Source organism: Aedes albopictus, chromosome 3 (genome assembly GCF_035046485.1).
Source record: "Aedes albopictus strain Foshan chromosome 3, AalbF5, whole genome shotgun sequence".
Taxonomy (NCBI): Eukaryota; Metazoa; Arthropoda; class Insecta; order Diptera; family Culicidae; genus Aedes; species Aedes albopictus.
Window position 1 is genome coordinate 31,285,034 of NC_085138.1, and position 23,178 is coordinate 31,308,211.

The 23,178-nt window shown below is 41.8% G+C and overlaps 2 protein-coding genes across 6 annotated transcripts in view; one reads left to right on the forward strand and one right to left on the reverse strand.

The window, feature by feature from the left end:
• Nucleotides 1-6,706: 6,706 nt before the first annotated feature.
• LOC109419190 (band 7 protein AGAP004871) overlaps nucleotides 6,707-23,178 on the reverse strand; it is a 177,170-nt gene continuing 160,698 nt past the window's right edge. For all 5 annotated transcript variants that reach the window (XM_029867153.2, XM_062859515.1, XM_019693399.3 and 2 more), the window contains 3 exons: nucleotides 11,346-11,496; nucleotides 7,433-7,798; nucleotides 6,707-7,368 (listed from right to left, as the gene is read on the reverse strand). In XM_029867153.2, the coding sequence (XP_029723013.1) occupies nucleotides 7,008-7,368; nucleotides 7,433-7,798; nucleotides 11,346-11,496 (878 nt within the window). In that variant the 3' untranslated portion in view covers nucleotides 6,707-7,007. The remainder of the gene's footprint in view (nucleotides 7,369-7,432; nucleotides 7,799-11,345; nucleotides 11,497-23,178) is intronic.
• LOC134291581 (uncharacterized) lies at nucleotides 11,505-15,885 on the forward strand. Its single transcript, XM_062859514.1, has 2 exons — nucleotides 11,505-12,730; nucleotides 12,794-15,885. Exons 1-2 carry the CDS (start codon nucleotides 11,699-11,701, stop codon nucleotides 13,031-13,033), a joined length of 1,272 nt encoding a protein of 423 aa, XP_062715498.1. The 5' UTR covers nucleotides 11,505-11,698; the 3' UTR covers nucleotides 13,034-15,885.

A 23,178-nucleotide genomic window follows, 5' to 3' on the forward strand; every position in this document is an offset into this window, starting at 1 on the left:
TTAACGCATATGGTTTCAAATTCATTGCGTGTAGTGAGTTGGAAGTTTCATCAGCAATTTTCGCTGTTTCTTCAAACGCTGTTGGTTTAGATGGCGTGTCTCTAAGGTTTATTAAGATTATTTTACCTTATGTTATTACTCCAATTACCCACCTTTTTAACTTATTCATTACTACAGCCAAATTTCCTAGAGCGTGGAAAACTGCCAAGGTCTTACCAATTCGCAAAAAGTCGTCTGGAAATAGTTTGGATAACCTTCGACCGATCAGCATCCGATGCTCTCTTTCGAAAGCATTCGAAAAAATTTTGAAAGTACAAATCCAAGATTATGTTAAACGATACGATCTTCTCAGTCCTTACCAGTCTGGATTTAGATCAGGGCGCAGTACAACTTCCGCCTTACTAAAAGTACACGATGATATGACACATTCTACCGTGACGTTACAACGTTTTGACGCATTCGTAGTCAGATTTTCCTCCATAACTCATGAAAACGAGCGTAAACCTCAAAATATTTTTTCATATTCGGATTCCTTGTAAAATTTCTGATATGTTTGACCTATTGAACATTTAGTTTTCATTAGAAAATCGTGTTCAAAATGCGTATTTGTAGCGTGACGTTACAACGCGCTAGAATCCGACCCTCTCTAACGCGCTACCAACATCTTAAAAAATCTGCTCGGATTTTTATGATATTCTGAATTTTTTTTCCTCCATTGAAATTTATTTGTTTGTTCTTCAATTCAATGAAATAAAACATTTAAATTTCGGATTTGTTTTTGAATAATCGACTTTTACATTTCGTGACGTTACAACGCCCGTTCAGTTTCAAACAGGGTTCTGCTCGCGTTGTAACGTCACGAAAATGCACATCATGTTATAATCAGAACAATCAGCCGAATTTACCCGAATTTGTGAATATATTATTGCATTATCTTCACTGCTTAAAGGGGAACTTTATTCTACTGAAAATCCGTTTTGTGATAAATGGCTCGGAGGGCATAACTTGGCTATCAATAGTATGAATACTCCTTCATGAAGGTTAATGACACCGGCACCCATCTTTGGTTTAGTACCACCCATATTCTTCTAGTTTTGTTCCAAAGACTAGCGCGCTGAGGTCCATTATTTTGCACCGCCAGATATTTAAATTTTTCAGCATATAACTCATCACGCCGTCGAGAAAGGCACATTCTACCGTGACGTTACGATGTTTCTACGCATTCGTAGTCAGATTTTTCACTATAACTCATAAAAACGACTGTAAACCTCAAAATATTTTACATATCATATTCAGATTCCTTTTAAAATTTCCGATATGTTGGACCTGTTTAACATTTAGTTTTCATTATAAAAACTTGTTTAAATGCTTATTTGTAGCGTGACGTTACAACGCGCTAGAATTCGACCCCCTCTACCGCGAACCAACATCTTGGAAAATTTGCTCGGATTTTTATTTTAAACTGAAAATTTCTCCCACCATTGAAATTTATTGGTTTGTTCTTCAATGCAGTGAAATAAAACATGTACATTTCGGATTCGTTTTTGGATAATCGACTTTTACATTTCGTGACGTTACAACGCCCGTTCAGTTTCAAACAGAGTTCTGCTCGCGTTGTAACGTCACGAAAATGCACATCATTTTTGAATCAGAATAATCAGGCAAACTTGCCCGAATTTGTGAATATATTATTGCATTATTTTTACTGCTCCAAGAGCAACTTTATTCTATTAAAAATTCGTTTTGTGATAAATGGCTCGGAGGGCCAAGTTATTTCTATTAGGAGTATGAAAACTCCTTCATGAAGGTTAATGGTATGGTACCCATCTTCGGTTTAGTACCACTCATATTCATCTAATATTGTCCCAAAGCCTAAACCGTTGATATTCATTACTTCGCACCGCCAGATATTTAGATTATGCAGCATAAAACTAATCACGCCGTCGATTTAAACATTTTTTCAATAATTTATGCAATGTCATTGATTGAATTAAAAACGCTTCAAGATGTGCGAGCAGTTATTGAACTACTTAGGGGCATCAATTTCTGTGATTCCAGACACAAATAAACCTAATTCTGACAAAATAAAATCCATCCTATATATGTCAGAGTCATAATTACTTAGAGAGTTAGTGTCTCTGGCAAAGTTGTTTGATAAGTCAAAAACTTCCAGCTGATTTACTATTGGATGTGAGATTCAGACACACTGGGCGACGTTTACAATAGTTTAGAATTCCTCAAAAAGTTTTCAATAAATTTTGATTAGTTGAGAAACTATTTTTTGGCAAAATCTTTGGGCACATTATAAGCAGTTACAACATGTTGAATATTTTTTGAATAAATATGAAGTGCATTATTTTTCAAAATTTCAACTATCACTAGTCAGTTAGAAACTTGAACCAAACGGCTATTAAACTGAAAATTCTTGACAAGATAAACAACTTTTCCAAAGACATCAACATTCTAAAAGTCTAAAGTCTAAGTAATTAGAGTCCCGAGATATATGAGTTTCAATTTCATAGGTGTTACGTCTATTTGTCGGTGATTCTTGTTATATCAAAAATAGATGTAACACTGACGTTATATCCATCCCATATATTTCTAGATCCTAACTATTTAGACAGTTGGTGTCCTCGACAAAATTGTTTAGCTGGTTAAGAACTTTCAATTGATGGGCCGTATGATTTCAAATCCTTCAAATAGGAGGCGCTAGAGGGCATACACATTTTTAGTTTTACGTATCTCAGGATCGTGATTAATTGGAAAGATGGTAGCTTCATTAAAGTTGTTTTACCCAAAACACTCAACAAGCCGTAGCTTTTTATAAAATATATCAAAAATTCTCAAATTTTGACTGATAGTTCCTCATCTTGTTATCTGTAATTTCTACAATTTTGGACTTAATTGGTTAGCTCTACACAAAGATGGAGCGCTTTAAGCAGAATCATATTTTTGACTGTGTTCTATTGACTCTAATATCTAAGGAATAAGTGAATAAAATCAAATTAAATTTTGATAGCTAAGAATTATATATTGATCTTTGATTACAATTTGATTTGAATACAATATGTCTTAAGTGAAAAAAGTTCCAGCTTGTAGAATACTTATCAAGAAATTATAATCCCTTGCCTGCTTTTGCAAAATGGAAACTAACGTCTTCTAGTGGCAAAATCTCGCATCTATTGGTAAATCAACTGCAAGTGCTTTACTTACCAAACAACTTTGCTGAAGAAATCGTATTTCTATGTAAAAGGGATCCTGAGATGCATGAAATTTAAAATTTGTAAGTTCTCTAGCGCCGCCTGTTGGTGGAACTTCAAATCAAACTATTCATCAACTGTAAGTCTTTGACCAACTTAATAACTTTGTAATTTCGTCAGTGTTTCGTCTGTTGGCCACTCATATCACAGAAATTTTCGGTTTGAGTGGTATTAGATTACGATTAAAAAAAAATTACAATATCGCAGTACAATTACATCGTAGATTTAGGCCAAACACCATCTCCCCCGTCCTTCAGAAGTCTACGTAGTTTATTAACCGGCAATGATACGCAATTTGTAAACGATATTTCGGCACCAACATTTCAAAAGGGCGTAACTGCCTTTTGAAACAAATCCCTCTTTCACATCTGTGGAACGTATTTCAATGCCGCCATGCAAATCACCGCCAGTACAGGAAAGAAGAGCAATTTCTCTGTCTAGTAATGTTTGTGAATTTCGTGGGAAACTTAAAATATGACCCACAGATGTGAAAAAGTGGTTTGTTTCAAAATGCAGTTACGCCCTTTTGAAATGTTGGTGCCGATTTCGAAAAAGAGATCATACACAACGAGAACTAAACTGTTTTGAATATAGAACTAAGTTTGTCCAATTCAGAAGCCGTCCAAGCCAGAAAGATTTGGTCTTTTCCACAGAACTTTTTTCGTGACGTTACAACGCAAACTTCAACCAGGTGAAACTCAGGCTTCCGTGAACCGATTTTATTTTTTTTAGTCTCATTTGAAAGATCTTTTCGAGTACAAAGAGCATACAAAATTTCATATTTGTAACGTTTTCCGTATTTAAATAAAATTTAAAAATGTTGATTTTTCGTGACGTTACAACGCAATAAAAACCCATACTATGATCAGCCATATTTCAGAGCTGTGAAGTCTTCCGATTGAAAATCTTTTTATGCTAAAAAACCTACATACATTTATCTACAAATGATGGAAGACTTTTGAAAAATCAGTGTGTTGGTGTTTAAAATACGATAGTTTGGATGAAAAGTGTACTTAAAAGACTTAAAATCACGATTTTAATGCTAATCTTAATCGTCGTTCAATTTATATTTATTGTCACACTAATATCATGTCGAATACATTTTTGGATGACAAAAGTAATGTAGAATGTGATAAAAATGTCAAATATGCCATAACTCAACTTTGAAAAATTGGTATTGATGATACGGGGCCCGTAGAATGTGTCCAATAGATATGCAAGTGTAACGCATCTACAGCGCCATCTTTTAGGCTGCTCTTTCTATAACTATTTTAAACTACGCTGCTATACTTCTTTGTTTAGAATAATTCATCATGGACCTCAATACCTAGCTGATAAGCTGCAACCTTTTAGGAGCAATCGTGTAAGACATTATGTTCTATTGCATCACAACTCGTCACACTATGGCAATACCTTTTTTGTACGTGCCATCATTCTATGGAATCAGCTTCCTAATGAAATTAAAGTTTTGCGAACTGCAGCAAGTTTTCGTCGTGAGTGTTTGAGCTGGCTCAATGAGGGGAATTGAAGTGAACGAGGCAACTAATCAACAAAGTAGAGTATAGTTTAAATTTGTTTTTTTTTTAATATATATATATATTGAAATGAATTAGCTTGAGTATATGAAAGTGGTTGAACAACATTAAGATACCGATTGTAGTAATTTTATAAGGCTGAACCCTTACGCTACAAGTATTTGGCAAATAAATAAATAAATAAATAAATAAAAAATGGTCTTGCGATATCAAGCCGGTCAAAGTCGGCGACATAGGCTTCGTAACGGAAGGTAAAATGAGGACTTGGGTTCGTAGCCAGATGGGAACGCCAGGAAGGGTACACCAGGTCATCGTGAAGACAGCCTTGAGAACATTCAAACGGCCGGTAGTTAAACTGACAGTAATGGAGATTTCTCAAAGATGGTCTTCAACCGTTCCACAAAGATTTCTCATTCTGTGCAACCTTCAATGGCGAGCCCCAATGACGCCCTGATCGCTTCGGAAATTCGGTCAACGGTTAGCCGATCGATCGGTCAGCCGCGCGAGCAACGAAACATCTAAGATTATTCCAAAATAAACTTCCGAAGAGTTCCAGAAGGATTTGCAGAAATAACAGAAGAAACGTCTATAGAAATCCCGGAAGGAGGTCTTGAAGAAATCCCGCAATACTTTCTTGGAGGACAGTGTTCCTAAAAGAATCCCAGAGAAAAAAAATCCTGAAAGAATTTTGGATGAGAATAATGCAGAAATTCTGAAAAAAAAAACTTCGAGGAAACCGTAAACAAACTCATGGAAAGATTACAGAAAAAACTTCTAGTTGATCTTAGATGAAATTCTGGAAGAATCTTAGATGGCACTCCTGGAAAAAATCCTAAAAGAACCTTCTCGGATTATTCAGGAAATTTTTCCACGATGCCTCCAGGAGATTCTACCGGGATTGCTTGCATAGATTCCATTGGGAATTGTGGTATTCATTTAGGATTCCTTCCGAAATTTCTTCAGCATTCTCCAGATATTCCACCCTCTAAGAACTACATCTGGGTTTCGTCTTGGAGCTCCTTCCAGGATTCTTCTAGAAACTTGTTCATGCTTCCTGCAGGAGCTCCTTCTGCAACTTCTACAGTTTCTTCTAGATTTCATCCGGAAGTTCGTTCTGGAATACTCTCAGATGTTCCTATTGGAATTCCTCAGAAGCGTATTACGGAATTCCATCAGCAATTTTTTACTGAATTCCTTATACAATAACTTTAGGAATGCAGTATGGAATTCCTCAATAACTAATAAAATGTTTAGGCCTTTGTTGATGAATTGATCCAAAAATTTCGCTAGGATTTCTTCAATCTGACAATTTCGTCTGGGAATCCACGAAAATAACAACTTTTCCAGAAGAAGGAATCTCAGAGAAAACTCTTGAAGGAATCGCTTAAGGAATTTCTGGTGGAATCTCAGAAAGAAATCCTGTAAATTCAAGAGGAACATCGGAAAGGATACCTGCGGAAATCTCACCTCTTAAGGAATCTTGGAAGAAACTTGTGAAAGTAATCGAAGGGGAAATACTGCAGGAGACCTGAATAAACTACTGGAAAATCGAGTTGTTACGGAATCACAATCAAAAGTCCTGGGAAGTAGGTAGATTCTACAGAATTATTTCAATGAGATTTCAGGATTAATTTAGACGAAAAAAAGTTCTTCCAAGATTATTTAGAGATCCCCACCAAAATGTTGCTTGAATTCCATAGTAAAAAGCCCCACCAGAAGGTCTCCTACCATAATTAAAATTTCCGTTCAAACTCAACACCAAATCCTTCAGATCCCAACCCCTTACTATGGAAACGGCTGCCAACTGGAATCGCTCGCGTAGTGTGTAGATCTGAAGGTTAGGTTAAGCGGTGAGAAGTTGAAATAATTGAATGACACAGTATTGGATTTCTCAAGAAAAGGAAACAAAACTTTCAATATGTAAACTTGTATTTACAACACCTAGAGCTTAGAAAATCGCTTTTAGTTAGTTTTATATGCTACCAACTACCGTAAATCTTTGCTTACCGTATTCACAAGTTAATTTGTCCGCTTAATTTTGGCACGTTTCGATATTAAGTTATGTTATTACTTATCATATATGTGTGTATTTCTTGCTTTAACATTTGTATTTTTTCTCAAAAACAGTATCGGTTAACCACGTTTCAACAATCTCCCACCGCTCCTACAAAGAATCAAATTGCCATATCCGCCTACACTCCTTCGTTAAATGCTAGTCAATCACTTCGCCCGGGCGTGAATCAGCCACCGCCGTCGTCGTAGCCGTCGACGACGGAGTTGCCGCCATCTTGCTGGTGATGCTGGAGGTGATGTTCATCAACGGTCCGATCAGCTCGATCGGCAACGGGAACACGATGGTGGAGTTCTTCTCGCCGGCAATGCTGCTCAGGGTTTGCAGGTAACGGAGCTGCAGCGCAGCCGGACTTTCGCACATAATGTCCGAAGCTTCCTTCAGCGCTCGGGATGACTTCATTTCTCCCTCGGCGGCAATGACCTTGGCACGGGCTTCACGGGCAGCTTCCGCTTCGGCAGCCATCGAACGCTGCAGCGAGTCCGGCAGGGAGACGTCCTTACTGTAAATGGATTGGGGGGTTTGGGGTAAGTATGTCCTATGAATCTTTGAGAAACAGGACTTACATTTCAACGCGTTCGACCTGAACGCCCCAGGGGTCGGTGGCCTCGTCCAGGGTGACCTGCATCGAGTGCGAGATGGCTTCCCGCTCGGTCAGGAGTTCCGAGAGGTTTCGGGTACCGAGGACGTTACGCAGGGTGGTGGCCGCCAGTAGGCGGGTGGAGTGGCTGTAGTTGGCCACCTGGACGACGGCATTCAACGGGTCACGGATACGGTAGTACACGACGGCATCTACGGACACGGTCACGGAGTCACGCGTCAGGACTTCCTGGGGAGGCACGTCGAACGATACGGTACGCAGATCGACCTTGCAGTAGTTGTCGATGCATGGCAGCACGAAGAACACACCGGGACCGCGGGCTCCGCCGGATCTGGAAGAAAAATTGACGTGAGAAAATTTGAAGCTCTTTCTCATACATACATAGGTTACGTTACATTACATACATTTATTTGTTCAACATCACATTTAAAACAAGACATAATCAACAATAGTACTTCGTCGGTGATAGTACGCCACAATATTTGGTTTGTGGCTGCCGCTCTCCATCCTCGGTCGCGCCCAATGCTCGCCAGGTCACGCTCCACCTGATCCGCCCATCGTGCTCTCTGCGCTCCAGGCCTTCTTGTGCCAACCAGATCAGTAGCAAATACCAACCTTGCAGAGTTGTAGTCCGGCATTCTTGCAACATGCCCTGCCCACCGTATCCTTCCGGCTTTGGCCACCTTCTGGATGCTGGGTTCGCCGTAAAGTGCAACGAGCTCGTGATTCATCCTTCTCCGCCACACACCGTTTTCCTGCACACGGCCGAAGATCGTCCTTAGCACGCGTCGCTCGAAAAATCCAAGTGCTTGCAGGTCCTCCTCGAGCATGGTCCATGTCTCGTGTCCGTAGAGGACCACCGGTCGTATTATCGTTTTGTACATGGTGCATTTGATGCGTGGGTGAATCTTTTTCGACCGCAGCTTCTTCTGGAGCCCGTAGTAGGCCCGACTTCCGCTGATGATGCGCCTCCGAATTTCACGACTCACGTTGTTGTCAGCCGTCAGTAAGGATCCGAGGTAGACGAATTCCTCCATCACCTCGAAAGTATCCCCGTCTATCGTAACATTACTACCCAGATAGATCCGGTCGTGTTCGGTTCCGCCTATCATCATGTACTTTGTTTTTCAGGCATTCACCACCAGTCCGACCTTTGCTGCTTCACGTTTCAGGCTGGTGTACAGCTCTGTCACCGTTCCAAATGTTCTTGCAATAACGTCCATGTCGTCCGCAAAGCACACAAATTCACCGGATTTTGTGAAAATCGTTCCCCGGCTGTTGAGCCCGGCTCGTCGCATCACACCTTCCAGAGCGATGTTGACGAGTAGGCATGAGAGTCCGTCACCATGTCGCAGTCCCCGGCGAGATTCAAATAGTTCACCCGAAACCCTTACGCAGTTTTGCACACCGTCCATCGTTGCTTTAATCAGTCTAGTCAGCTTCTCAGGAAAGCCATTTTCGTCTATGATTCTCCACAGCTCTGCGCGAGCGATACTGTCGTATGCCGCTTTGAAGTCGATGAACAGGTGATGCGTTGGGACCTGGTATTCAATGCATTTGTGGAGGACTTGCCGTACGGTAAAAATATGATCCGTTGTCGACCGGCCGTCGATGAAGCCGGCTTGATAACTTACCACGAATTCATTAGTTTTAGGTGACAGACAACGGAAGATGATCTGGGATAGCACTTTGTAGTGGTCGTCCTGAAGTTCTCACTTTGAAAGTGGTCGCCTTTCTTGTGAATGGGCAGATTACCCCTTCCTTCAACTCCTCCGGTAGCTGTTCGGTTTCCCAGATCCTGACTATCAGCCGATGCAGACAGGTCGCCAACTTTTCTGGGCCCATATTGATGAGTTCAGCTGCGATACCATCCTTACCAGCTGCTTTGTTTTGAGCTTGCTGTTGGTTTTGAGCTGGTAAATGGCCTCCTTAACTTCCCTCAGCGTGGGAGTTGGTTCATTTCCGTCCTCCGCTGCACTGGCGTCGTCGTGTCCTCCGTTGCTGTGGTCTCCCGTGCCTACGTTCTTCACGCCGTTCAGGTGCTGCTTCCACCTCTCGATCACCTCACGTCAAGCCTCACGTCCGTCCGTCAAGAGGTCTTCGTCTTTATCTCTGTATATTTCGGCTCGCGGCCCGAAGCCGTTGCCTTCCGTGTTTCTTGAAAACGGCACTGCAATTCCATTTCTTCGCACTCCACTACTTTCAGGCGGCGCTTTTTCTCCTGAAAGAGGCGGGTCTGCTGTTTCCGCTTCTGTTTGTAACGTTCCACGTTCTGTCGAGTTCCTTGCTGCAGCATTACCGCCCGCGCTGCTGCAAAACCGTTCTGCTCTCTTCGTCGAACCATTCGTTCCGTCGGTTCCGTTTCACGTACCCGATGGTGCTCTCGGCTGCGTCGTTGATGGCTGCTTTCACTGTACTCCAGCAGTCCTCTAGAGGGGCCTCATCGAGCTCGCCCTCGTCTGGCAACGCGGCCTCGAGATTCTGCGCGTATGCTGAGGCGAAATCCGGTTGTTTCAGTCGCTCTAGGTTGTACCGTGGCGGTCGCCGGTACCGTACATTGTTGATGACGGAGAGTTTTGGGCGCAGTTTGGCCATCACCAGATAGTGGTCGGAGTCGATGTTGGCGCCACGATAGGTCCTGACGTCGATAATGTCGAAGAAGTGCCGTCCGTCAATCAGAACGTGGGGATTTGAGATTTCGTCTGCTGTGGTGATCTCCAGGTGTAACGATAATGGAGGCTGTGTTGGAAAAGGTGCTACGTATGGCCAAATTTTTGGAGGCGGCGAAATCAATAAGTCGTAGGTCGTTTTCGTTCGTCTGCTGGTGGGCGCTGAACTTTCCAATCGTTGCAACGCGTCGGTCTGAATTCCTCCTCCTGGCCTACATGAGCGTTTAAATCTCCTATGATGATCTTGATGTCGAAGCTTGAGCAGCGGTCGATTCGCGTTCGAACTGCGCGTAAAATGCGCAGTACTTCCGGAGTGTGGCCTGTGCATGTTTATTATGCTGAAGTTGAAGAATCGGCCCTTGATCCTCAACCTTTCTTTCGTCGATCGGCCACCAACCGATCACGCACCTCTGCATATCACCCATCACGATGAAAGCTGTTCCCAGCTCGCATGTGTTGTCGCAGCTCTGGTAGATCGTATGATTACCTCTGAACGTCCGCACCAAGGGCCCATATAGCCGAGGCGGTAAACGCACGGGTATTCAGCATGACCATGCTGAGGGTGACGGGTTCGATTCCCGGTCGGTCCAGGATCTTTTCGTAAAGGAAATTTCCTTGACTTCCTTGGGCATAGAGTATCTTCGTGCCTGCCACACGATATACACATGCAAAATGGTCATTGGCAGAGGAAGCTCTCAGTTAATAACTGTGGAAGTGCTCATAGAACACTAAGCTGAGAAGCAGGCTTTGTCCCAGTGAGGACGTTACGCCAAGAAGAGGAGGAGTTCGCACCATGGATCCTGTCCAACACACCTCCTGCAGCGCTACGATGCCGAACCCGCGGTCCTTCAGTAGATCGGCGAGTATGCGGGTGCTCCCAATGAAGTTGAGAGATCGGCATTTCCACATACCGAGTTTCCAATCGCAAGTCCTTTTTGTTCGCTGAGGTCGTTGCCGTTGGTCTCGGTTCGTATTATTCTGTTGCTGATTTTCCGATACATTTTTTTTACGGCTGGCTCGTAGGGCCTGACACCAATTCCCTACTTTCCGGAGGACCGTAGTGTACAGTTGAGCTTAGAGTCCTTCCCTGGCACTCGGACGTTGATCAGCCGCCCCTAACATGGGGATCAGACGCTCAGGTTTACCGAAGCCGAAGCTCTTTCTCATATAGAAGGTTAATTTGAATTAGTATAGCCGTATCACACTTACCTCAACCGACCAAGCCGGAAGATGACGGCCCGTTCGTACTCCTGGACGACCTTGAAGCAGAGGAAAATCGATATCGGCAAGGTCAGGACCATCAGGATGGTCGAGCAGACGGTGGCCAGCACTTCGACGCATCCTATCGAATCGGCTTCGGCTGTGGGATAAAGTTGAAAGATAGATGAGTTGAAATGTCCGTCTGTGCACGTGGATTCAATAAGGGCACTAGGTTCAGATTGTATCAAATGGAATATGAAATGAATTAGTCTGATTGAGTGGTTCTGGTTATTGGTTGTTACAAAATGTGGCCCTCGGTTAGAAACAAGTAGAAAGCAAACGTTTGGAGACGTTGGTACGTGATGGCATTCAAGTTTCTACACATCTGTCGGGACCAATTTCGATGGATTTTTGGACAAGTTTGCGAAGCTCTCAATGCGAAGTTCACCAATGATAAGGACCTGTTCATACTGCATGACTTCTATGCCATGGTAGGAGGACTTCATTTCAATCAACAAAATTCAAATGTTAAACCGTGGTGGTATCTGACTCGTGTAGTTCTTGTTACGACGTGCGTCCTTTTGATATGGAACTTATGTTGGCAGATGATGAACGAGAGTAGATTAGAGATTCTGATGAACACCATTCAGATCGGTGCCGGATTGATCATTGTCCTCTGCCGAACACTAGTTATTGGATGGAACTACGAGAAACTCACGAATCTGCGTCGCTATCTTAACAGCCGGAAGTTCTGTCGAGAAAATGAGGTCGCATTCAAGATTCGACGTAAGGTGTACCTCTTTATCCATCGAATTGTACTCCTGTTTGTCACCAATTCTTGCCTCATGACAGCTCCAATTTTCATAATTCAGCCCACAGCACCGCTTCGAATTCCTTTCAAATTCGGAAACTACGTGCTAGACATCGTAGCGCAAAAGATCTACCTTCTGATGATCATCCAAATTGTAATTGACCTCGCAACTAACTTTTTCGTAATCGTTATGCTCCTCACTGGACTAACAGCCGAGTGTGAAATTTTGTCAAAAGCTGTGGCTGAACTCTTTAAAACTACTATTCTCAAGCTTGAGACAATTGGACCTTCCAGGTCCAGTTCAGACGAACAATTCTGGACAACTCTCAACCACCAGTTCGACAAGTGTATCATCCAACACAGAACCATTCTACGGCATCTGATCGACATCCGCCCTCTGCTGGAGGGCTCATTCCTCATAACCTACTATACAGCCACGCTTAACATCGCCTCCGGAGCATTCTTCTTGATCTCCAACCTGAATCACATCAACCTGTACATCTACCAAATCTGCCACTACACAATCGTCCTGACCTTGGAATGTTTCGTATTCACCTTTTTCACCACCAAACTATCCGATGCGGTAAGATGCAGTCCGTCATCCAGTACAAGTCCCACAATTCAGTTAACTCCCTCTTTCCAACAGTACAAATCCATCGGTCAATCAGCCCACGAGATGGATTGGCCCGACCACCTCCAACATTGCCACCAATTTGAACACCAGTACCGGGCCGTACGAGCCAAGATTCTGACCATGATGACCGTTGGCAGTCAGGATGTCCGATTCAGCGCTGGTGGATACTTCGAATTCACGCAGGAGAAGTTCACCGACCTGATGAATAAGTCCTACTCGATGATTATGTTTCTGTGGGAAATGCGAAAGTAACAAGCCTCGCCTTGAACTAGTGGTTGCAATCAAAGAAGTGTACACTGACATTGTCTCAATAAGTTTCAATCGGTGCGAGGCATAAAAAATGCAAAAGAAAACGTGCTGTAGTGGAGCACGTTTTGCCTTTTTTTGTTCGAAGCGGTTGTTAGCAACTTATAATCATACAACACCATTCATGACAGTCTGATCAAAGAAATCAGTGTTAAATAGCTGTGAATAGGTTTCTATGTATAATTATGTAGTTGTTTCTAGAACAGTTCAGACCAGGTAAAAAATCATTACATTGGATGTGTTAATCACCGTTTATTGATATTTATCTGTTTTATTGATATTTCCCGGCGACCCAATGAAAACAACTATTTTATCCGCAGCAACTTTTGTAGAGCGAGGTGGACCACGACGGACTGGTCGTGCAGCGGAATCTATACCGACGACGGAACAAGGAATCAATCCGGGGAACTTTCGGTATAACGCGTAAACAGTGGGAAACGACGACGTTCGAAACAGCGATGTTTATTGCACGGACTCTTACAGTGAACTGTATAATGCAAAACCTATTGTCAATGTCTCTCTCGCATTGCCGCCCATAGATGGGGAGACAGATGTCGCACTCCCAACACTCCTTCTCGACATCTTCTGCGGCAATTCTATTAAGCTATCGTATTATTTACAATGATCTTCTTACAAATAATACAAACATCTTACACAAACATCTAGCACACTTAGAACATCGGACCTTATTAACGAGTACTCCAACGACGTAACCACAAATCATCACCGTGGACGATTGCCTCTAGTCGATCGCTTCTCCAATCGCTGTTCTATTTCCGGTTCATCTTTGCATCCATAGAATTCATCTTCAGATTCTTCCGGATGCTCCTCCTGTTCCTCTGTGCTCTTTCTGCCTTCACGTTCAAATTGCTCCTCCTGTACGACTTCCTGTTCGAAGAACTCTGCCAAATGTGTTGACAGTTCTTCGGATGATGAGTCTCCTTACGCAGCTTCAAAAATTCGACGGTCTTCAGCACACACAAATTCCCGTACACTTCGCCCACTGCAGCACTCTCTCCTTCGTCACTCCTTATTGCACAGCCCAATGTGACAAAATCCACTCCGAAGCCTTTCTGCGTCAACTTCTGCACGGAAATCAGTCCACTGTCTAAAGTCGGTATGTACAGCACTTCCGTCAGCCGTATATTGACGATATTTCCTGCCACGTTCACGCACTTCACTAGGCCTTCACCAATTCCGTGGGACTTCGTGGCAGAGCCATCTGCCAGCGCCACATCGACGCACTTGCTGCTATCCAACTTCGTGAAGAATGAGCGGTCGTTGGTTATATGACATAAACAACCACTGTCAATATACCAATATTTTTCATATAAGTGTGGGCAACTCTAATCTAGATGCATTCTTAGATAATTCCTACTTACCTTGAAACCTTGTTCGCTACAAAGTAACTTTACTTCAACGCAGAGCGTATAGTAGAGCACCATCTTCGTCGGTCTTGGGCGATGTTCCTCCAGTTTCCCCGAACGTGTAGGGATCGTAGATCTTCTTCAATGGCGTGCAGCCAGCGAGTTCGCGGCCGCCCAAGAAGTCGCCTACCTCTACCGGGTTCTCTGCTGAATATTCGCACTACGTGTCCAGCCCACTGAAGTCTGCCGTAATTTATACGTTTCACAATATTCACATCTTCGTACACTTGGTACAACTCGTGATTCATGCGTCTGCGCCACACCCCATTTTCTTGTTTCCCACTGAGAATTGTGCGCAGCACTTTGCGCTCAAAAACTCCAAAAGCTTTTCGGTCTACCTCCTTTAACGTTCACGCTTCGTGACCGTAGAGGGCAACCGGAAGAATCAGCGTCTTATACAGAGCGAATTTTGTTTGCGTTTGCAAGTTACGGGACCTAAGCTGGTTACGCAATCCGCAGCTGCAATACGCCTTTTCACTTCACGGGAAACGTCATTGTCACATGTCACAAGTGTTCCAAGATAAACAAATTCTTCAACAACTTCAAACACTTCCCCATCAATCACTACCTCAGCACTAACACCACTAGGCCTGCTTCTGTCTCTACCCGCTATCATGTACTTCATCTTGGTAGAGTTAATCGTCAAGCCTATCCTCGCTGTCTCTCTCTTCAGAGGAGCATAAGCTTCCTCCACTGCCCTACGATCGATGCCGATGAGATCAATATCGTCCGCAAAACCGAGGAGCATGTGCAACCGTGTGATGATAGAGCCATTCCTCTGCACGCCTGACCTCCTAATCGCTCCTTCGAGTGCAATGTTGAACAATAAATTTGAAAGAGCATCCCCCTGCTTCAATCCATCCAAGGTCACAAACGACGTAGACACTTCGTCCGCGATCCGAATACTTGATTTTGATCCATCCAGCGTTGCGCGTATCAGCCTAATTAGTTTCGCCGGAAAACCATGTTCTGACATTATCTGCCAAAGCTCATTTCTTTTCACTGAATCGTACGCTGCTTTAAAATCAACGAACGGATGGTGAGTCTGCAAGTTATATTCCCGAAATTTATCTAGGATCATCCGCAGGGTAAACATTTGATCCGTCGTTGATCGGCCCTCACGAAAACCAGCCTGGTATTCGCCGACGAAGGACTCCTCAAGAGGTCGCAATCTGTTGAACAGGACACACGACAGTATCTTATACGCCGAATTTAAAAGGGTAATCCCTCTGTAATTGGCACACTCCAGTCTATGCCCTTTCTTGTAGATTGGGCATATGAGGCCATGCAACCAACTGGTGGGCAATTCTTCATCCTTCCAAATCTTTGTAATAATCTGATGGATTGATTGATGTACCTGCTCGCATCCGTGCTTAGGGGCTGTCCATAAACCACGTGGTCATGGGGGGGGGGGGTTCGGCCAATGACTATTTTGTATGGACAAATTAAAAATTTTGTATGGACAAATGACCACGCGGGGGGGGGGGGGGGGCGGTTTGAAAAGTCCCAAAAAAATGACCACGTGGTTTATGGACAGCCCCTTAAGAAGTTCGACCGGGATCTCGTCCTTCCCAGCAGCCTTGCTGTTTTTCAGCTCCTTAAGGGCCCTTTTAACCTCATCCAAATCCAATCCAAATGACTACTCTAACAAAACCGAATACTTTATAACTTCTCAATGGTGATAAAGTAATACGACATGCACTATACAAAGGACACGGGGTATACCACAATAGATCAAATATTGGTCGCAGTGGTTATGTCCCGAACAGAGAAAAAAAAACCTCATCCAGTGTTGGTGGTTCCACTGCTTGACTGTCATCCATTATGTTAATCCTGTTCCTGGGTGCTCCTTCGCTGCTACCATTCAACAAATCTTCGAAGTGCTCCTTCCACCTGGCTGCTACCATTGTTTTGTCTGTCAGCAAATTTCCTTCCCGGTCATTGCACATGGCGGGCACCGGCGCAGTCTTGTCCCGCGCGCCATTGACAGTTGCATAAAACCTCCGCATATCGTTCCTGTCCATACTTTCCTGCGCTTCAGCCATAATACTCTCTTCGTGTTGCCGTTTTTTTTTTTTTTCCTGCGGTGGATTCGTTTCTTTTTCGCTCTTGCAACCCTGTACCGCTCTCTGTTCTGCTGGGTACCGGCCACTAGCATTCGACTTCTGGCGGCATTCTTTTCGTTCGTCACTCGTTGGCGGTCATCGTCAAACCAACCATTACGTTGGCGTCACTGAGCGGTACCAATCACCTCTTGCGCTGTTGTTGTCACTGCTTCGTGGATAATTCCCCATAAGCTGTTGACATCTCCAGATCCGTTGGTCTCTCCTATCCTCTCGTCTAGCTTCTGATGGTACTGTGCAGCAACCCCTTCGACTGACAAGCGCTGGATATTGAAACGCATCGTCCTGTTGTTTCTTGAACTCGTGACGGGCCTCTGTAGGACCTCACATCTATGACGTCCGAAAAATGTCGCCCGTCGACCAGCACGTGGTCTATCTGGGAGCAAGTGTCACCACTCGGGTGTAGCCAGGTGTGTTTTCGGATATTCTTACGTGCGAAGTAGGTACTGCTGATTGCCATCCCTCTAGCAGCAGCGAATGTCACAAGGCGCAGACCATTATCGTTGGTAACAGAATGAAGGCTTTCCGTTCCAATGACAGGCCGAAAGAAACTTTCTCTGCCCCATTGCGCATTTGCATCTCCGATGACTATTTTGACATCTTGTTTTGGGCACACTCCGTAGGCCTTATCAAGGCTCTCATAGAACTCATCCTTCATATCATCGGGTTTGTCGTTCGTTGGCGCATAGATGCTGATCAGGCTGTAGTTGAAGAACTTGCCCTTCATCCTCAACACACAGATTCGGTCGCTTATCGGCTTCCACCGAATAACTCGCTTCATCTGCTTCCCGATCACTATAAAGCCAACTCCGCGTTCTGCCTTATCGCCGCACATTGGAGTAAATCACATCAAAACCTGATCATAAGTGGAAAAACTCAAAATGAAGTAATTGGGTTTTCCGTTGTGTTTTTGCTAAGTGTAGTTATCGTGTAATCGTTTGACAGCTAAGCAGTGTCCAAATGTTTTGTTTACGCTTATCAGAAGAGGTTTAGTGAAGCTGAATGTTAGCCGTTTTCTTTGATATGACTCACAGCGCGTGCTAGTTTTGACCGTACAAAGTGAATTAAATCGATAGTCAATCAATTCAACGATGCAGTTTGTTAAAGAAGGTTAATGTCGTTATTCTGTTAATTTGAAACCCAAACAAATTGGCGTTGAATTTACATATAATATATGAAAATATTGAAAAAAATATTTGATAGAATCCTTTACCGTACATTCAAAATGAAATAAGTTGATTTTCCGGCTGTTTCCGGAAAATCTGCTTTTAGTGTATGATAAAACTATTGTTTCTCTTTCAAATGCAGAAAGCAAACCTTCCGGATGTTTCCGATTTCAAAAGTTGCAACACTTTGAAAAAATCGTGATAATTATTATATTATATGATATTATTTGCCTTAAAACACTATTTGGCCCTCTGAACGTATTTTTGCTGAAAACTAGAATTCAACAGCTTTCAAGCAAAAAAAAAGAAGTTTAAAATCGGTCAACTGGTTCAAAAGTTGTAATTTTTTGAAAAATTTTAGTTTCAAAAAATCTTGACTAAAATTGGTCACCCTAATGACGAAATAAAAAAAATACGAAAACTATGAAATACGTTTCATTACTAATTTGGGTTGCATTTGGGTTGTGAAAATGCGTCAAAATAATTTTGATCAGTTTTAATGTACTAGGTGCTCCACTGTGCGCCGCCGCTGTAGTAGATGTGGTACTTGAATGAAGTGTTGGCGATGGGATCCACCGCTCGGAATTCGCGTTCTCGAGTTTTGGGCCAGCGTATCTCCTGGATAGCGGTCACATTAACGCCGACATTCTGCAGTTCACGAGCCAGGAGCCCAACACGTGCGGGTTCATTCAAAGTTCTCACGTTCCAAGATCCGACTTTCCAATCGTTGTCCTTTATTCGTTACCGGGTCTGTTGTCGTTGAATCAATCCGTTTACTCTACTATTGCTTTTTTGGGTGTTTGAAGGTTTTCAGCAGGCTACCTTACCGGGGCTGCGCTGCCTATATTGCGTTGAAGGGGCTGCCTTCTTAGGTATAGCTGACGCAATACAGCATTTCATACTCAACCGCTGGATGCCAGAACAGACGCTGTTTGAGCCGCACCTCCTTGGTGAACAGACGCTCGGGACGTATCTCCTCAATCTAGCTGAAATCAGAAGGACAACAGTGCCCAGGCTGCACTACCAGCTAAGCACACAACTTTTAGCTGGCGGTCTTTGTCATTGTTTGACCCGTGGAAGCATGAGGTAGGAACTTGTGAGGACCACAGCTAAAGCTTGTTTCCACAATAATCGGGACACAGAAATACAGCTGTAACGCGGCAAAAGATACATTAAAATTATTAAAATTTGGTCTAATAACATTTTAAGATGTGTTCATTGCACCTACAAAATTTCATGTGAATCGGTGCAGTACTTTTTGTCGTAGCAATGAAAGAGTAGAATGTGCGCCATTGAATTTTGTACAGCCCCTGGTTTTGCTTGTCAGCGCTGTAACTTTTGAATTTGGCAAAGGAAATGGCTGAAATTTTGAAGACAAATCTCCCAATCTACATTTGTTGCATAGGCAACATTTCAAAAAAAATTGATGCACTATCAACAATGTTATAGTCGAAACATGTATTAGTACTGAACTTGACTTTAGCCCCTCTGACAGCAAACCGTCAGCACCATTTATTGTTTCGATGGTACTATTGAAAGTACTACACCAATTATCATCAAATTTTGGAGGCATAATATACACATAATTAACTATCTTCTGTGAAAATTTCATAAAAATTGGCAGAGAAATTCAAAAGTTATGAATAGGCAAATATCGCATATGAAAAACACGAAAAAATTCACTAACACGTACCCCTATCAACACCAGTAGCTTTCAAACCAATTGATCAAAGTTCATGAAATCTTACAAGGTAGTGTCTCTATGAAAATTGGCCATGATTGTACAAAATACTTAAAACTACGTTTGTTTGTTTTACATCCACAGTTAAAAGTAATACATCGATTTTTATTAAATTTGGCACACATAATAAACATACACCAAAGAGGTCTCAGTCAATTATTTGGCCAATTTTACCGATTCATTATAGAGCTACAGCCGTACTTCTGTGTCCCGATTATTGCGGATACAGGCTTTATGTTGGACGCTTTTTTTTTCAATATAGGGTACCTGTTCCTTTACTGAGCACGCTTCCATTGTTTTTCTACTCAAAATCAGTCCTGGGTAGTGACCATCCCATAACGATGAACAAGTAGGCATTTTCATCGTCACAAAATGAAACGAGAACTCGCGCTTTCCGTCATGTCATTTCGCAATAATCAAGCGTCATGACGAAAACTTCCAGTCGAGTCAAGTACAAGACACGGAAGACCACCTTACAATTGAGGTCGAAATACGTATCTGTCAAAGGATGCAAATTCTTAGTGGAATTCAAAGGAACAGTACTTAACGCGATTTTCTTTTTATTTACAGATATTCCCCTAACAAGCCCAGGTTAATTCATCATCACTTCCATATTGTTTTGAAATAAAAATTTTCCCTTGGTCCAAGCGAATTTAGGCTAGTCGTTGTATTTAATAGATAGAGAAGGCATGTGTTCATGATTTAAGAGGAAACAAACCATCATCGTTTGGCAAAAACTCAAAAGCAGTTTTCTCGCTGAAATCTCAACCAATGTTAATAAAAATTTATCATTGCACTCTGGCCGCCATCTGGATAACAGTGAAATAATTTTTAGTGACAGTTTTGCGATTCGGAAGAAGAAAACTGCTATTGAAAAATTGATGATTGCTGATGACTGAATGATGGTTATTTGAGCCTTAAAAGATTCAAACAATAACAAATCCATTTATGTACTAGTGGTTGCCTTGTTTACAACCATGTCACGCTCCGTCATGACCGAGTAATGAACGAATATTGTTAGACTCTCTTGATCATCGTCTCCTGATTAGATGACATTGAGAGAGGCACTTCTGTAAAAATCACGTGACGACTCGTGTTGACATTGACGCTTTCCAAGCCTGCTCAAAATAAAAAAAAAATCCTTTTTGTTTTTTGTGTCTTATATTATGTATTTTTTTTTTGTTGTTGAAAAAGAGTACGAATGATAACAAATAAGTAATGACTCAATCGGTGCCGTAATAGCTTTATTTTCAAATACATAGGAAAAATTTTGGATCGTAAGATTACTAAGGGCATGGTGACTCTACCAGGAATCCTCAAATAACTTTTTAAACGTTTTTTTGGAGGAAATTCTGAAGAACTCAATAATAAATCCTGAAAAAATAACGTTTGCATTAAAAAAATGGACTTTTTTCACCCATGTCTCATGAAGTTGTTTTACACTAAAGAGTCATATTTAAAAATTTTCCCCGATTTTACAACTTGTTTACTATTTCCATTCCAATTTTCATAAAGATATATGCATTAATTGTGGAGTTATTCCAATAAATGTGATACCATGTTGAAAAATTTCATGTTATTCCCGATGATTTTCTACTGAGGGCATACATTGCATTGCAGTGTACCTCTGTGCTCCATTGAGATAAAATTGCTCAAAAACTTGTACGAGTATATCTTTGCATGGTTGATGAAAATATATGAAAAACTTAGATGATTGTGATCATTTCACATTCACTGGGACTTTGAAGTAGGGTGGCACTTTTAAGAAAATTCGGTCACATCATATTTCTTTTTGGGTAACAAAATTTCCATTAAAAAATTGGTAAACTATTGCATCAATTGCACCAAATGTTCAGGAGAGATATAGTTATTCATTTTTTTTTTTAAACACTTCATTCGGGAACATAATAGGGGTGATTATATTCTGTTTTGACATGGCTCTCCAACGATGTTTAGCATGATAAAATTATAAGTCGAAATTTGCTGTTTTTTGACACTTGGGGCAACATGGAATTCTTATTTCTCAAAAGTTTCTCGATAATTTCGAAGTGTTAATTGATAAAAAGAAGTGAAATAAGGATTATACGCAACTAAATATGTAATAGTTTTCATAGACATATAGATCAAAACGGTAAAAATATCGAAAAATATGCCAACACGTTTGTTTTTGACTACTGCAACCAACATCCTCACTAACTTTAATAAAACTGCGTTTAAAGGTCTGTACCAATTTTTTTAGCATAACCAATAGATGCTGTTAGTAAACAAAAATAACAACTTGTTTATATTTAGCTTATACAATTTTCTAGCTCACTTCGAAAAAAGTCCATTTTTTAATGCAAACGTTACTCAATGGAAGCTTAAAATGGTTTTACAAAAGGTTTCTCGAATGAATTTTAGAAGAGTCATCCCAATAGCAATAGGAATTTTACGATAAGTTCCTAGTGGCATGCTGGTAAAAATTGCTGAAGGAATCTTTGGAGAAATTCCTAGAATTGATGGATTTCGGATGAACGCGAGAAGGATTTTTCGAATGAATTCCTACGCATTTTCTTAGAGGAACTTATGTGGGAATCATTGGAGGAATTCTTGAGTTATTGTCCAATGGATGCTTTCGAAACTTCCTGGACTAATTCTAGGTTGCATCTCTTTTTAAAACCTTAGGGAAACTCGTTGAAGAATCCTTGGAGAAAATGTTCGAAGAAATCATGGCAGTAATTCTTGAAGGAATCCTACGAGAAATTTCGGAAGGAAATCTTGAAGAATTCCTTGGAAAATCTTCAAAAGAACGCCAAGATGAATGTTAGAGGAAATGCTAAGATAAATCCTTGAAGATATCTCTGAAGGAATTTTGTGAGGGAATAATTGAGAAATCCTTAAAGAATCTATGGATAAATACTTGACTCCTTAACCCTAAAAGGGATACCTGGGGTCCATTGGACCCCAGGCGCCTTTCAGAGCTCGTCTTTGATGGAACACGCTCAACGAGGTGACGAAACTGAGGCCATGAAGGTATCCCTTTTGGGGTTTAAGAAACCATGGATGAATGTTTGAAAAAATTCTAGAAGGACTATTCTTCCTCTGAATCGTTGAAGAGTTGTTATTACGAAAAATAATGAAGCACTGCAAAAGCACATTAAAATATGCCTTTCTAGTGGAACTTCACAAATGCGTAATAAAATAAGACATCACACTTGGGCAAATACAACACAGAACATAAATGTTGCCCTGTTACCTTATTGGATAACAATTTCCGATGACAGGATGACGAGGTTCCATAAATGTTGTTGGTCGATCAGTCAATCCTGTAATCGTATTTTCTCTGGCAGGTTGCCTTTTGTTTGCAGCGTTGCTTGCCTACATAGCTTGTGTTTGGTCTAGGAATTTCTAATCATAAGGGGCATCCTAAATCAGATTTTAATGTGAGACGTCTACACTTTAATGTCCCTGATAGGGAAGGGTCTACACATGTCTTCCAGTTATTAATTGCCCGAAATTACCTAAACGTAGACCATCAGAATGATATAACTGATTTCTCATAGTGCCGTATCACTTCAGAGCACTATAGATGTGCATTAAACTTGAGTAAAAGTTTACCAGCTTAAAACGTACGTATAACACAATAAATAAAACT